Source organism: Sitodiplosis mosellana, unplaced genomic scaffold, assembly GCF_009176505.1.
Source record: "Sitodiplosis mosellana isolate CC-2019 unplaced genomic scaffold, AAFC_SMos_1.0 Smas_scaffold_6162, whole genome shotgun sequence".
NCBI lineage: Eukaryota > Metazoa > Arthropoda > Insecta > Diptera > Cecidomyiidae > Sitodiplosis > Sitodiplosis mosellana.
The window spans coordinates 742,483-760,004 of NW_022601403.1; the positions used below are offsets into that span (position 1 = coordinate 742,483).

A 17,522-nucleotide genomic window follows, 5' to 3' on the forward strand; every position below is an offset into this window, starting at 1 on the left:
ATTCATTTTTACGGATCTAACGAAATATTTGAAAATTGTCGTGCCGAAACGATACAACCGAATTGTATAGTCTCAACACCACCTCGGCACGACAATTTTCAAATATTTCGTTAGATCCGTAAAAATGAGCTCAAGTATTTGGTATGATTTCGAAAGTGAATGTTATGTTAGTTTTCCCAAATAAAAATTAAAAAAATAAAATATTGACTGTTTTTAAATGTTTGCTATGAACGTCATTTTCAGAGCGTAAAGTTTGACAGATACCATTGCTGATGTTAGGGTGTGTTCAATATCGGTATTGAACAATGAAATGTACTAGACACGTGATTGTGAAATTATGAGTTGTGTGAAAAAATTCACTTTCTATCGAAAATGTGGGAATTAATGTCCACAAAGAGACAAAAGAATGATTTGTCATTTATTATTTTGTACTAGTGTTTTCAAAACAAAGTTGCATTACTTGAAATTGGTCGTGCCATGTAAACTTGATGATGACAATTTTCTCACTCTTATGTTTTAGGCATTTTGCATACAAAATAACTCGACTGCTGAAATAACTCTGATTTCTTTTCTGAATTGAGTTTATGAATGAAAAAGTGATTTTGAATAAAATTGTATAAACAATAAATAAAATCTGGCGACATTGAAAACATTCAATTTAGTACATCTGTCAAAAAGCACGATTCTTCGCTACAATAGGAATGATGCTCTTTATCTCAATTCAATGCCCTTTACGATAAAACTTTGAAACTGGCAAAAATCATTCCCAATTTGGTGTATATTTAATTCGGTAGGTAATGAAGTCGATTATTTTTAATGTTCACTCCTCACTTTTGGGGTTTATAAATTTCTAACCACTGCACCCGATTTTAATGGTTTTTAGCGCATTTGAAAACTAATTCCTTCCACTATTCAGAGCCAGTTTATTTTTGGTGCTAGCTAGTCTATGAAGAAAGTTACACCCCCGATGTGTACAGAGAACGTCGATTTTCAGAAAAAAACCTTAGAAAAACCAAAGTGCACTAAGTCGTTCCGTAATCCAGACAAACGGAATATGGTTTTTAGATCGGGAGAGGGTCCCCTTCAATGTAGTATGATCCGTTTTGCTCGCGCAAAAACGCCGTTCATTAGTGTTATTTGAACTACGTAGAATATTGAAATTGTGACAGTCAGTGACTCAATTGCACAAAAATTGAAGAAAAAACTGACATTTCCATTTAAAATGCATTATATGCACTCAGGCAACGGTTTTACGAACAAAGTTAGAAAAGTGGTTTCACGGTTCGAAAGTAAAAACAGTATAAATTATTTCCTAGATTAATCCGCAACAAACTAAATCTTTCATTTTTCTGATAAATTAAATAATAATCATTTGCAGCCCCCGCGTTTTTTGACAACTTCAAATGACGGGTAGTTCTGAAAATTTCTTAAATTATGCCAAGTGTAGGTATATGATGTTCGGTTTAACCTGAACTGATGGGCCAGAAGTTGAAAATATTTTTCAACAATTCCCTAGCAATAAGTGTAATTTCTCCTCACCTTGATTAGGCTGTTTTATTTCGACAAGTTCATGTACATATCTATGGGTGAGATTGAGAGTAGAGTATGTTTTTCTTCGATTCATATTTTTTTAAAGGCGAGTATGTTTTTCGATGGTTCTGTTGGCGTTAAAGTAGAGTATGTTTATATGCCTTGGATTGTGGCAGTTTTACATGGTTTCCGCGGTACTGATAAGAGATATCTATGATAAATCTATAAATTTTGAGGATCACAACATTTACTTAACACTTTCCATTTTATCTCTTTCCATTTCATTCGCAGAAATCAATAAAAACGAACGAAACATGTCAAACAAAATGCCTGCTAATTTCAACGAAGTAATAACTGAAAATGATAGCGCCGGTAATCGTCATTATGGCAAGTACGACAAATTAGCTGATGAAATTGCCATCTCTGGTATGTCTGGACGTTTGCCCGAAAGTTCGACAATGGAAGAATTCAAGGAGAATTTATTCAATGGCGTCGACATGGTAAATGATAATGCACGCCGTTGGCCAAATGGTTTATACGATCTACCAACCAGAATCGGTAAAATTAAGGATGAAGATTTGGAAGTGTTCGATCAACAATTTTTCAGTGTACATCAGAAACAAGCCGAACGTATGGATCCACAAATGAGAATGTTGCTCGAAGCAACATATGAAGCTATCATTGATGCCGGTTTCAATCCACAAGAATTGCGTGGAAGTCGCACCGGTGTTTACATTGGTGTATCAAACTCGGACATTGAAGAATACTGGAACGCCGATTCAGACCGTGTTAATGGTTACGGTTTGACTGGTTGTACTCGTGCCATGTTTGCCAATCGCGTTTCATTCACATTCGATTTCAACGGACCAAGTTATGCATGTGATACCGCCTGCTCAAGTTCATTGTATGCCTTGTCACAAGCTTTTTCCGATTTGAAGGCTGGCCACTGTGATTCGGCTATTGTTGCCGGAGCTAATCTCATTTTAAAACCGACTATATCATTGCAATTCAAACGCTTGAATATGTTAAGCGCTGATGGAAAATGCAAAGCATTCGACGAAAGTGGAGCCGGTTATGTGCGTTCAGATGGTTGTGTTGTAATTTTCTTGCAAAAAGCCAGCCAAACTCGTCGTAACTACGCAACCATTTTGAATGTTCGCACGAATACCGACGGTTACAAAGAAGAAGGCATCACATACCCGTTTGGCACTATGCAAAATCGTTTAATTCGCGAAACATACGAAGAAATTGGATTGCATCCACATGATGTTGTCTATGTTGAAGCTCACGGTACTGGTACCAAAGTTGGTGATCCACAAGAAGTCAACTCAATCACCGATTTCTTCTGCAAAGACCGTGAAACACCATTGTTAATCGGTTCAGTTAAATCGAACATGGGGCATGCAGAACCAACATCAGGTGTCTGCTCAATTGTCAAAGTATTATTGGCTATGGAAGCTGGCGTTATTCCAGGAAATTTGCACTACACATCACCAAATCCAGAATTGTACGGTATCGTTGACGGTCGTGTTAAAGTTATTGACCGTAACACACCATGGAACGGCGGTATCATTGGTTTGAATTCATTCGGCTTCGGCGGTGCTAACGCGCACGTTATCTTGAAATCAAACCCTAAACCAAAATCAACCACTCCAACTGACACCATTCCACGTTTAGCTGTGCTCTCCGGTCGTACCAGCGAGGCCGTTGATTTACTTTTTGCAGCAGTCGAGAAAAACAAAACCGACGAAGAATTCTTGAGCTTGATAAATGGAATTCATTCAAAGAACATCCCATTGCACTATCAACGTGGTTATACCGTTGTCGGTGATATCAAAACTGTTTGCGATGTCAACAAATTGATCGATGACAAACGGCCAATTTGGTACATTTACTCTGGTATGGGATCACAATGGGCTAGCATGGCTAAAGATCTAATGCCCTTAGAAGTGTTCCGCAACAGCATCAATCTCTGTGCAGATGCTTTGCGCCCAGAAGGTGTTGATTTGGTTAAAATCCTCACCGAAAGTGATGAATCGACATTCGATAACATTTTGAATTCATTTGTTTCGATTGCCGCCGTCCAAGTGGCTCTCACCGATGTTTTGACGCACTTGGGCATTTTTCCGAACGGAATCATCGGTCACTCAGCTGGTGAATTGGGTAAATATGGCCCAATATTTTACCATAAAATATATTTAGCCATAAAATATATTTTATAATATTTAGGCTGTGCCTATGCTGATGGATGCTTTACACGAGAACAAACCATTTTGACTGCATACTGGAGAGGCCGCAGCATCTTGGATACTAATGTGAAAAAGGGTATGATGGCTGCTATCGGTCTATCATGGGAAGAGGCAAAGGTAAATGGGATTTTTTAACATATTCAAAAAGTTTGATGTAGAAATGTCGTACCAAAATGGGGAATTGATTTATCAAAATGGGGAAATGATTTATCAAAATAGGGAAGATGATTTACGAAATTGGTGAAATGATTTACGAAAATCGGAAAATGATTTATCAAAATGGGGAAATGACTTACCAACAAGAAAAAATGAAAAAAAAAAACGGAAATGATCGATCAAACGCTTAACATAACTGATGTAACTACATTACTAGTCCTATAAAGATATAAAATCTTTGTTTTTCTTTTATTGACCGAATATAGGAGTCATGGCAAGCTAACAACTATCCTACTCGTTCCTTTCTTTATTTTTGTACTCGATAACGGGTGTGATATTATGCAATGTAGCCGCTGATTGTCAACAGTGGCTATCAACTGTCAAACGATAAATAACATTTCCATGTGCAAAGGATTCATTCATTTTGTATTCACGAAGAAATCCAACTAGATTCGATAACATATTATATGAAACATATTTCATAATTATGTTCTTTTCAACTTGTATTTAGGGTAAATTAAGATTTGTCCCTCGCGGGGCAATATTTATCCCTTGAGGTGTAAAAATTTACTCTCACGGTGTAAAATTTATACCTAGGTATGAATATTTTACCTCTCAGTCCCAAAAATGAGTGAAAACATGGTTTATAAAGATTGTAGTAAATGACAGGTTGTATGAACATACATTTCTGATTGATCAAGCCATCAAACTGCATATGATTAAGTCTTTATTCCAAAAAAAAGTTTATCCCGGTGAACAAAAATTGACAGTTACTCATTTAAATCAATCAGTTCTATATTTTGATGTATTTTTTCACAATAAACGTGAACATGAACATTTGGTTTTTTCATTATGAATTCACAGACGTTTGATTGTATAATCCAAATTAAAAATATTTTTATTTATTCGGAATCAATAAGGGTTATTGATGTATTGTTTTGTTATAAACACTCAACAGCATCTAGTTGCGAACGAATAAAACGAAGTCGATTGAATTCAAAAATGAACCTTTCACAAATGCTATACCATTCTGCTAAACCATTACAACTTATAATTTCTATGGGTGGTAGTAGAATTCCCCTGCGCGCGGTGCGATTCCTTTTACACCACTCTGTTTATGGCACATAAGGGCATGCCTGAGCTTCCGCCACAAAGAGCTTATCTTCCTCTTTCTTATAGTAGCTGCAAAAAATCAAGATGATTGAATTCAAAAATGAACTTTTCAGGGTGTACAATTCATATAAACTATACATCTATGGGTGAGATTGAGAGGGGAGTATGTTTTTTCTTCGATTCATATTTTTGAAAAGGCGAGTATGTTTTCTGATGATTCTGTTGGCGTTAAAGTAGAGTATGTCGTAGTACCGTCTATCCTTTGCGGTCTTCACGCTTTTCGCGCAACTGATAGGAGATTACAACATGGTGTCTTCGGCAAAGTTGTAGCATTCGAGGTTTTCTATAACATTGCTGAAGACATCCATCTCTTATCTCTTATCAGTTGCGCGCAAATCGCGCACATAAAAAAGCAAATTTTATATAGAACTTTTTTTTCTTATCATTTTTCGCGCTTTTCGCGGAACTGATAAGAGATAAGAGATAACTGACCTCTGCAGTGTTGTGGAAGACCTCTAGTGCTACAATTTTGCCGAAGACATTAGGTTGTTATCTCTTATCAGTTCCGCGGAAACCGTGGAAAACCTCGAAGACCCGCCAAAAATGAACATACTCGCCTTTAACCATTTTTGAGTCGAAAGAAACTTACTCTTCTCTTTCATAACAAAGTCAGATGAACTTACTCTCCTCTCGATCTAGTCAATAGATGTATGATTCTCTATTTTTCAAACCAGTCTCCAGGTGGCGCTTTATTTTTCTTGTTTGACGTTTCCCATCTGTTTATATAGATGATCAGAGAGGCTGGGTAAATTTACTAAAAGGAAATGTCAACAAACTAAGCTGAACGAATTGACAACAAATTACTGACTAACGCTAATTTCTGAATAATGAAATATATAGCTTCTACAATGGACGATAACAAGCGACGAAACAAGATAATCAAAAATATTCGGCAGAGGAGAGTATGTGAAAAAATTCTAATATATTTTGAAAGAGGAGAGTATGTTTTGTGATGATTCTGTTGGCGTTAAAGTAGAGTATGTTGTAGTACCGTCTAGCCTCTGCGGTCTTCACGGTTTTCGCGCAACTGATAGGAGATAACAACATGGTGTCTTCGGCAAAGTTGTAGTACTTGAGGTCTTCTATAACATTGCTGAAGACATCTATCTCTTATCTCTTATCAGTTGCGCGCAAATCGCGCACACAAAAAAGCAAATTTTATACAGAACTTTTTTTTCTTATCATTTTTCGCGCTTTTCGCGGAACTGATAAGAGATAAGAGGAAACTGACTTCAGCAATGTTATAGAAGACCTCGAGTGCTACAATTTTGCCGAAGACATTAGGTTGTTATCTCTTATCAGTTCCACGAAAACCGCAAAAAACCGTGACGACCCGCCAAAAATGAACATACTCGCCTTTAACCATTTTTGAGTCGAAAGAAACTTACTCTTCTCTTTCATAACAAAGTCAGTGAAACATACACTACTCTCAATCTCACCTATGACATATGACAGAACGACACAATATTGATTGAAATCAAAAATCAGACTTATTTGAATTATACATTTGAATGGGTGAGAGCAAAAGTGAGACTTGGATTCGCAGTATTTTAAAGTGTAAAATCTCCATACAAAACACGTATACGTTTGTTCATTTAATCTTCATGAATGATAATTATGCGAATCACATAAAATTCATCTTTTTCAATAGTCGAAATATTTCAGGCATTTACAAGAGAAAGTGAGAACACTGTTTGTGTACGAATGTGCAATTTTGTTTATTCTTTCTGACAAATGCGTATATTCCATAGCGAGAATATACATTAAATTGCCAGTGTTCAACTGAAAACCGACATTGTATATTAATTTGACTTCGTCTATTCGTTTTCCTCTCTAACGTAAATTATTGTTAGGGAAGTTGAAGAAATTGAAGAATTTGATTAAAATGCAACAAATTTTTCTTAGATTTTCTGAAAAATTTCGTAATAAAATGCTTTCTATTCTATTTTTAGTCTAAAATTTGGTTGGTGAATCATTTTCCCATTTTGATAAATCATTTTCCGATTTTCGTAAAACATTTCCCCATTTTGATAAATCGCCTTCCCCATTTTGATAAATCATTTTCCGATTTTCGTAAATCATTTTCCCATTTCGATACGACAAAACTATTTAACCATTCAAAAATGAGCGTTTCTCCCATTTAAATAATCATTTGATTGAATATACTACCCATACTCCGAGCATGTATATGGAGTTTCAATACATTATATTTGGTACGGGCGTCTAACTCCATCTACGGATTTTTCCAGTAGTTGTGAATCGAGTAGACATATAACGATTTCAACTATTTTTGGGCGAAATCAGGCCGCGCTAGCGTCCTATATAAATACATTATAATGAATAAGTACAAAATAATACATATGCATTTCTACTATGAATACGTTTCATGCTATGTGTTTTAATTTCATTTAATTTTGGAAATTGAAAAAAAAAACTTCTCGACAAAATATATTTTAAAACATCATTGCAATAAAAAAAAACTTCCAAGTAAGAATGAATATATTGATATTGAGTAAGAAAATTCGGTGAAATCGGTGAAATACTTGAATCAAACATAAACGTTTGAAAAACGTACGACGCGCGCCAAAGCATAAGTGATGTCAAAGTGTGTATAAAGAGTGAAGCAATAGTGCGTTTAATGCTATGTGCTATAGTGTCTCTGTTGATGTTGATCGCTGACGTTTATAGTGGTAGGGCGAAATTATCTCGAAAATATAAAAAATGAGTTATTTGTTATGCGAACGCTCAAACGGCTACCGGAAATGTACGCGCAAATACACGCACTCGAGTGTATTGTAAATTTGTCATCTAGTAACCATTGCATGTCTACTGAATCAGTGCGTACATTAACAGTAGTCGTTTGAGCGTTCGCATGACAAATAACTCATTTTAGCATACTTTTGAGATAATTTCGCCCAAAAATAGTTGAAACCGCAACTCAATAGAACACAACTGCTGGAAAAATCCGTAGATGGAGTTAGACGTTTCAAATACGTCATGTTCTCGGTATGATACTACCCATTTTGGTTATATTTCCATTTAAAAAATAAATAGGCTCGTGTTCCAGCTGATATCACCGCTGCATGCCACAACAACATTGATAGCGTTACAATTTCTGGTCCACCAAAATCAATTACCAAATTCGTTGAAGAATTGACGAGAGAAGGAGTCTTTGCCAAGACCGTCAAATCGTCCGGATATGCCTTCCACAGCAAATACATCGCCGATGCTGGACCAAATTTGGGAAAATCATTGAAACGAATCATTCCAAACCCGAAAAACCGTACATCGCGCTGGCTCAGTACAAGCATCCCAGAATCCGGATGGACAACTCCAATCGCTCAACAGAGTTCGTCCACTTACCATGTCAATAATTTGCTTTCACCAGTCCTCTTCCACGAAGCCGTTCAACACATTCCTAAGAACGCTATTTGCATTGAAATCGCACCAACTGGTCTGATGCAATCCGTTTTGAAGAGATCATTGGGCCGTGAAGCCGTCAACTTGAGCTTATTGAAACGTGGCCACGAAAACAATCTCGTTTTTTTCCTGCAAAACATCGGAAAGTGAGTTGATCGAGAAAAAAAATGAAGAAAAAAAATGAAAATGCAACGAATTTTCTCATTTTAGATTGTATGCAGCCGGTGCGCAACCACAAGTTTCAAAATTATACGCACCAGTTTCATATCCAGTTGGTCGTGGAACACCTATGTTGAATTCGAAAGTTGGCTGGGAGCACTCACAACGTTTCATGGTCCCAAAATACGGAATGGATTGTAAGTTTTCTCAAAACAGAATAAAAAAAAAAATACGAAAAAACCTAAATAAACAAACATTTCGGCTTTCCGAAGAGCAAAATTAAATTAAAAATTAATTCCCTCCCTTTGCAGCAATCTCTTGTGAAACTGTTGTCGATGTGAATCTCACTAAAGATGCGGACGCATACTTGACCGGTCACACAATTGACGGTCGTATTTTGTTCCCAGCTACTGGTTACATGACATTGGCATGGCGTGCATTTGCCAAGACCAAGTACAGCACCTTCGAAAGGACATCAGTCATTTTGGAAGATGTTGTTTTCCATCGTGCCACCATTTTGTCAAAAGACGGTTCAGTAACATTCAGAATTAGATTCTTCGATGGCACGGAACGTTTTGAAATCTGTGAAGGTGGTTCATTGACCGTTTCGGGTAAAATCTATGTTCCAGAAGACGTTGAATTGGAACAATTACCATTGGATCCATTGGAACAAGACAAATCAGGTTTACCATTGAAGACTAATGATGTGTACAGGGAATTGCGTCTCCGTGGCTATGATTATGCTGGTAAATTCTGTGGTGTTAGCGAATCAGATTCAAAGGCTGTCACCGGTAAATTGAAATGGGAAGACAACTGGGTCAGTTTTATCGATACCATGTTGCAGTTCAGTATTTTGGGCAAAGATTTGCGCAAATTGTACCTGCCAACCCGTATCGAACGTGCCGTTTTCAATCCATTAAAACACCTTAAAATCGTTGAAAATCTGAAACAAAACAAAACGGATGTCCCAGTTTACATGTACAAAGACATCAATGTCATCAAATCAGGAGGTGTTGAATTGCGTGGATTGAAAACTTCATTGGCTCCACGTCGTTTAGGCACTCAATCGCCACCATATTTGGAACGTTACCAATACGTTCCGTTGAAAAATGCCAACCAAGACTTGTCAAAGAGCTTAGAACGTGCTCGTTTGCATGCCGTTTCAGTTGCAACCCATTTAGCCATTGAAAATAGCGGCGGTGCATTGAAAATTAGGGTAGCTGATGTTGTTGAAAGTAAGCCCGTTGACAGTTCACTCGCTCAAACGATTCATTTCGTGATTGAAAACGCACCAACACTGGCCAGCGATGTAGCCATTGTCACAAATCAACCAAAGGAAGCATACGTTCAAGCTGTCGGTGAATCGGGTATTCGAGTCGTTGCCAAAGATCCAAGCACTGGCTCAGTCGAATCAAACCAACACTTGGTGGTTGCTTACGATGTTGTGTCACGTGCCAACGCAAATATTATTTTGGAAAATCTGAAAGCTTCAATCCGTGAAGATGGTTTCATTTTGCTTGAAGAAAATGTCGATGGATATGACGAAGCGGCCGCTAACAAATTGTTCGCCAACTTCAAATTGGCCACAGTATCAATTCAATGCGCCGCAAACAAATACTTTGTTTTGATTCGACCAGTCATCGACATCACCACCAGAAGTAAGACCGTTGTTTTGATCACCGAAAAAAACTACTCGTATGTTGACCAATTGAAATGGGCGTTGGCCAACGCAGAAAAGGATAACACTTACGTTTATGTTGTTGGACAAGGCGAAGAATTGTTGGGTGCCGTCGGTTTTATGAACTGTATCAAGAACGAAAACGGAGGCAAGTTCGCTCGTTTGGTTTTCATTCAAGACGCAACGGCCGAGAAATTCTCATTCACAAGCAAATTGTACTTGGAACAATTGAACAAGGATTTGATCATCAATGTGTATAAAAATGGCGGTTGGGGTACATTCAGACATTTGAAATTGGCCGTACAAAGTGCAGTATCAAATTTGCAAGTTGAACATGCTTACGTGAATGCATTGAACAAAGGTGATTTGTCGAGTTTGTCATGGATTGAGAGCCCATTGACTCGTCAATTGCCAGATCCAAAGGACAAACGCGTCGAATTGTGCTCAGTTTACTATGCACCAATCAATTTTCGTGACGTTATGTTGAGCTCTGGAAAACTGGCAGCTGACGCTTTGCCAGGAGATTTGGCCACTCAAGATTGTATCTTGGGTCTGGAATTTTCGGGACGTGATTCGAGCGGAAAACGTAAGTTTTAGTTCAAAATACATTCATTTTTGCGACAACGTTTTAAAATGGACAGAATGAAACTAAAAAAAAAAAATCTCCATTTCTACAGGTATCATGGCTATGGTTCAAGCAAAATCGCTTGCCACAACTTGTGTCGCTCAACGCAACATGATCTGGGAGATTCCAAACAACTGGACCATGGAACAAGCGTCAACCGTTCCAATTGTCTACTCAACTGTCTACTATGCTTTGGTTGTCCGTGGTAAAATGAAGACGGGCGAATCGATTTTGATTCACGCCGGTGCCGGTGGTGTTGGTCAAGCAGCCATTAGTGTTGCTTTGCACCATGGATTGACCGTTTACACAACATGCAGCAAAGGCAAACGTGAACTTCTGAAGAAGACCTTCCCACAATTGACCGATGCCAACATTAGCAACTCGCGTGACACATCTTTCGAACAGTTTGTCATGCTTGCCACCAAAGGAAAGGGCGTTGATTTGGTTTTGAATTCGCTTGCTGAAGAAAAACTTCAAGCTTCAATTCGTTGCTTGGGTCTTAACGGTCGTTTCTTGGAAATCGGGAAATTCGATTTGAATAACAATTCGTCATTGGGAATGTCGGTGTTCTTAAAGAACACATCATTTCACGGTATTTTGTTGGACAGTATTCTGGAGGGTGATGATGAAACCATCGAAACTGTTGTCGGTTTGGTGGCCGAAGGTATCAAGGACGGAGCTGTTCGCCCATTGCCAACCACGGTTTTCAACGATAACCAAATTGAAGATGCATTCCGATTCATGAGTAGGGCCAAGCATATCGGTAAAGTTGTTGTTAAAATTCGCGACGAAGAATCACAAGAGATATTAAAACCAACACCACAACCGATCTTGGCCATTTCACGTACATACATGTATGACCATAAATCGTACATCTTGGTGGGTGGTTTGGGCGGTTTTGGTTTAGAATTGGCCAACTGGATGGTAACACGTGGTGCCACCAAATTGGTATTGTCCTCACGTAGCGGTGTTAGGACTGGTTATCAGTCATTAATGATTCGTCGCTGGAATGAACGTGGCGTTCAAGTTGTTATCGATAACAATGACGTTACCACATTGAAGGGAGCAGCAAACATGATCAAAGAAGCCAATAAATTAGGGCCAGTCGGTGGAATTTTCAATCTTGCTGGTGTTTTGCGTGATGATTTGCTGGAGAATCAAACTGAAGCCGATTTCAAGACAGTTTGCTTACCAAAAATCGATGTAACCAAGTATTTGGATGCCGCTTCACGTGACCTTTGCCCAGATTTGGACTACTTTATTTGCTTTTCGAGTGTGGCATCCGGTCGTGGTAACATCGGGCAAACTAACTACGGTTTGGCTAACTCGACCATGGATCGTATCTGTGAAAATCGTCAAGCATGCGGTCTGCCTGGAACATCCATCCAATGGGGAGCTATCGGTGATACTGGTATGGTTATTGAATCATTGGGTGACAACAATACCATTGTTGATGGTACGTTGCCACAACGTATGATTTCATGCTTGGAATCAATGGATCTGTTAATGCAACAACCACACGCAGTTCTCGGTTCGATGGTCATTCCCGAAAAATATAAGGCCGAAAGAAGCGACGATGTCACATTGGCCAGTCGTGTTGCCAACATTATGGGAATGAAAGACTTGAAGAATGTACCCGATCAAACGTCATTGGCTGAATTAGGTATGGATTCATTGATGAGCGCTGAAGTTAAGCAAACGTTGGAATGGAATTATGATATTGTGATGAGCGCATCAGAAATCCTTAACCTGTCATTTGGCAAACTTAAAGCGTTGGGTAAGTTTGATTGATGACATTGGAATCACACTTGATTTACTCATTAATCCATTTTAATATATTCAACAGAATCTGGGGACAGAGATGTTGCACCAGTTACCAAAAGCAGTATTCTACAACCTGCTGAAGATGGTGAATCTGCTGATCAAACATTCACTCATGCGATGAATGAATCATATATTCAGGGATTCTACGCTCCCATACCGATGGAAGTTTTGGTCAAAATTGAAACACAAGCACCGGCCGACAGCAAAGATTCACCATATTTCCTTGTTCATTCGATCGAAGGTTTTGTTACTTACATGAAACCATTGGCTGCCAAATTAAACGTTCCAGTTTATGGTTTGCAATGCACGAAAGATGCTCCATTGACTTCATTGAGCGATTTAGCGGCATTCTACATCAAAAAAATTAAGGCCGTTCAAAATACTGGTCCATATGTTATCGTCGGGTATTCGTACGGTGCAACGGTAGCCTTTGAAATAGTCTCAATGTTGGAGAAGGACGGCGATACATCCACACTGGTCATGCTTGATGGTGCACCAGAATACGCTAAATTTCTCATTGAAACATATCTAAAACGCACCGGACATGTCACTGAATCACTAAATGAAACCAACTATTTGGCTTTGGTGGGATTTTACACCACCAACTTGCACTTGAACCAAACCATCAAAGAATTGGGTGCTTTTACTTCATTCAATCAGAAATTGGCACATCTTACCGAACTTATTCGCAAAACTATCAAACTTCCATCGGAAATGGTGGAAATGATCGCTATGAAATACTACCACAAAATCCGAGCATCTCACTTTTATCGACCAGACCGCAAACTTATCACCTCCAATGTCATTTTGGTCAAACCAACCAAAAACAACGTCGAATTGGCCGCTGATTATGGTCTCTCAGAGGTAGGGTTGGTTTGTTTTGATTAGCATAATTATTCACAACATAATCGTATGATGAATATGCATAGATGTATTTAAGTTCAAAATAATTGATAAAATTTTTGACATCTTTTCAGGTTGTCACAAACAAAATTGATATTGTTACTGTGAAAGGTGACCACAGAACCATTTTGACTGAAATGGAATCCTTGGACAAGATTGCCAATATACTACAATCGGTTAATCCATTTATTCCTACAACCGGTGTTTGCATAGACCATCTCGGAAAAGCATTTGTTGTGGAACAACAAACTAGTTCAAATATATAAAACAAATAAATGTCAAGAACGCAAAGCGGAGCGAAGTGACGCACTGTGGTCTTGTTTTTAAATGATTTTGTTGTCTTTAGTTTTTTCTTCTTCTTCCGAAAAGAATAAAGTGTTTCCGATAAACACTTTCCATTCCAAAAGACATTTTATTGCGGAAAAAAGTGCATTTTTCTTCCTCTCTATCTCAATTGATCGCATTCACAAATATTCTATAATTGAGTTAAATGTTGCACATATTTAAGCAGTATAATTTTTGTTGTTTATTTATTTTCATGCCAATAAAATACAGTGGACCCTCTGAAATTAGAAGTAGTTTGTTGCTCGAGCAATGAATTAGCACCTCTGAAATTAGAAGCTTTTTTTTAAATGTATTTGTTGTGGTTTGGTGGCAATGCATACACAAAAATCGATGACTTTTTCTCTGCACCATCTTGACTTCCATTCGCTTGGTATCACTGCAAACTATCCTTGCACTCTTACTTATTTTTTACGAAAAAATTATTTTGGCAAAAGAAAATGGGGTTCTAAACGGGACATAACCAAATTATATGAATAACACAAAAGTGTCAATTGGAGAAATTCTTCAAACGCCAAGCTCTTGAAAGACTTACTCATAATAGTATATACAATAATAGTGTTGAATAACAGAGAGTGTATTTATACTGCTGAGCAGGCCGGAGCTGAGCTGAATTTACTGACTCAGGTGCGTGAAGCGTTATTCTAACGGGTTAATGGTGCCAAAGAGCAGTTTAGAAAATTCCCTATACTAGGTTTGCGCGTGTAATCGCTATTTGTTAACTTTATGAGAATGATTCGGAGCCACTTTCTACGTTAGGGAATTTTCCTAGACTAATCTGAAGTGCACTTTTCATTTCCAGCAAAGGTATAGTCGCTACGCTTCACTTCTTTGAGCAAAGGTCCACGTTGTTCATTAATTTTACTTATACCTATAGGTAGACCTCTGCTAGCAATGAAAACCGCGAATGCGTTAAAATAATGCTTCATCAAATTCAGCTCAACTCAGACTTGCTCAGTAGCAAACACACAATCTCTGATGAATAATGACATAAAAATCAATACAGATCAATCTGATTGCAAAGCAACAGTATAAAATTTAGAATAAAATTGATGAGAATTGAACGCGTACGACAAGCAAAAAACTACGAGAATCACGACAACATTCGGGTTCTATATTATGATCAAACCAATCAAAATTCAGGACAAATCTCCGAGTTAAAATCTGTTTTAATTATGATATCATCAACTGTATCTATTTGTGTTTCAAATCGAGTTTCTCACATTTTTTTAAAATTTCATTTAATATAAAAATGTTATTTCACAAATCAAATAAAAAGTAAAACATAAAGAAGCAACCATCATTTGGCATACTTAATTCGTTTACTGATCAAATATTTGTAAATAAAATCTAGAATAAAATTGAACAGTTTGAATCACGGAATGAAAAATGAGACGATCGAACAATATTTAAGATCACGAAATTCTGGGTGTTTCTTCATTTTGTGATCTTGTCTGGTGGATAGAAAAATGTGGAAAATTGTACTTTCACTGTGTTTTCTTAGTAATTTCGTTGTAAGTACCATTAAATTTCAACTTTCAAAATCAATTTCCAGAGTGATATTTTGTGTTTTAGATTTGCTGGGAGGTATCACAGATAACCACTCCATATATACCACTGACCCATTCAATTCACTGGGACGATGATACACAGAGTGTATATTTTGTGAACTATGCCACCTCTGGATTGCAATCGTCTATTTATCGTTATAGTTACGAAGATGGTATTTTATATTCAGCATACATTGAGGGTGTTACATCACCTTCGTTCATTATTCCAACAAATAAAAAATGTAACAAGTGCAACAATAAGTGTGATCAGCAGTTTTTCGCCGTTGGCATGGGAAATCGTATCATTATGATCAAGTGGAATGGAAAATCGACAAAAGCCAAAGTAGTTTGTCCACTTTTTAGTGTTGATGATGTATCCAATAACTTTGACATGGCAATGGTAGACAGTAGGGGACGTTTTTATGGTGGAACTCTATCGCCAAAATTCTGTAACTCAACTCCATCACGATCTTTCTACAGATACACGAAAGACGAAGGTGTAGTTCGTCTATTTGGTGATGTTATATCGTCGACAGGCGTTGCTATTAATGAAGATACAAATAAACTCTATCACTTTGACACATGCCAGCTTTTTATCACTGAATATGATTACGATCCAAAAACGGGAGATATTTGTAATGGCCGTGTAGTATTCAAATTCCCATTAAATGGAACTCCAATCAATACATATTTCGGGATTGGACTGGCTATTGATTCGTTTGGATTCTTGTATATAGCTGTTTATTCAGGAAAAGTTTGGAAAACGAATATTGAACGAATATACGCATTTAATGCAAATGCCATTATTCATTATTATGCATGTAATAGGAGCCGATGGAGTTGCGTTTGGCGGTCCTCAACGAAATATTTTATATGTTATTAGCACGTCAGCAATTCTTGACGTTATATCAGCACGTCCAGTCGCACAAGTCACCAACGGAAGTGCACTTTATGCTATAACCGGCTTGGTTGACACATCACCAGAATTCAATCGTCTGGATGTTAAAGAGTTGCCCATTTCAAAAGTTCATTGGAAATAAAAAATCATTGTGAAAATCTTTTAATAAAATGTTATAATAATTCTGTCAAATCGGCGATCATTGACTTTTGGACTTTTGAATTATTGATGATTGTATTCAGAACAAAATTTGGATAATTATTCCATAGTAAAATCACATATTTACATTTGCTCCATTTTTGTCCAATTATTTCAACAGCTTTGTTCAGAGTTTTCATCTAAAATGTTTGTTTTTAACACTGCATATTTATCGGTAGGAAAGTTCGGAAATTTTTCGACATAAATTTTTAAAGAGAAGAGTATGCAACGTCCATAGATTCTGACACCAAAAATATTATATGGGGTCAGACCAAAAATTCATGATGGGATCAGTCAAAATAATTCTAGTTTTCGGGAAAAAAAAGTGAAGATCAAAAAAATGTCCTCATGTTTGAAAAACCAATGGGTCAAACAAAATCGGGATTGTTGGTATTCTTGATGGGTTGACAAAATGACGTTGGCGGTCAAAAAATATCAGCACGGGACAAGATCAACCATATCAGGATGCATCCGAATCTATGGCAACGTTTGTTGTATTCCTGATTTTTGGTTTATATATATTTTACTGGAAAAAAGATCGATAAAATGTTTCTTCGGCAATGTTATAGTATTTATTGTATTTGTCAGTCCTAACAACTTTATCGCAAATCCCCATATTAGTATGATACTACTAATAGTATCAAATTGTCTTTTTCATTCAAAAAATCATCGAATAACGACACTGTGGTAGAAAACAAAGCTTAATACAAATATGAATGAAAATTGTTTGAATTGTATTTAATTTCAATCAAAGAGTGCATATTTGCCGCTGAGCAGGCCTGAGCTAAGCTGAATTTGCTGATCAGTATTTTACCGC

The 17,522-nt window shown here is 37.3% G+C and overlaps 1 protein-coding gene across 3 annotated transcripts in view; it reads left to right on the plus strand.

The window, feature by feature from the left end:
• The window catches only part of LOC129574293 (fatty acid synthase-like), a 15,668-nt gene extending 1,620 nt beyond the window's left edge, over positions 1 to 14,048 (plus strand). The window contains exons 1-10 of one of the 3 annotated variants that reach the window (XM_055456089.1): positions 133 to 280; positions 521 to 790; positions 1,822 to 3,693; positions 3,760 to 3,896; positions 8,163 to 8,674; positions 8,739 to 8,884; positions 8,999 to 10,951; positions 11,043 to 12,767; positions 12,837 to 13,678; positions 13,792 to 14,048. In XM_055456089.1, coding sequence (XP_055312064.1) covers positions 1,845 to 3,693; positions 3,760 to 3,896; positions 8,163 to 8,674; positions 8,739 to 8,884; positions 8,999 to 10,951; positions 11,043 to 12,767; positions 12,837 to 13,678; positions 13,792 to 13,983 — 7,356 coding nt within the window. In that variant the 5' untranslated portion in view covers positions 133 to 280; positions 521 to 790; positions 1,822 to 1,844 and the 3' untranslated portion in view covers positions 13,984 to 14,048. Of the gene's footprint in view, positions 1 to 37; positions 281 to 520; positions 791 to 1,821; positions 3,694 to 3,759; positions 3,897 to 8,162; positions 8,675 to 8,738; positions 8,885 to 8,998; positions 10,952 to 11,042; positions 12,768 to 12,836; positions 13,679 to 13,791 lie in introns of those variants that run through there. The other 2 variants (XM_055456088.1, XM_055456087.1) reach the window with 2 other exon arrangements.
• The last annotated feature ends 3,474 nt before the right edge of the window (positions 14,049 to 17,522 follow it).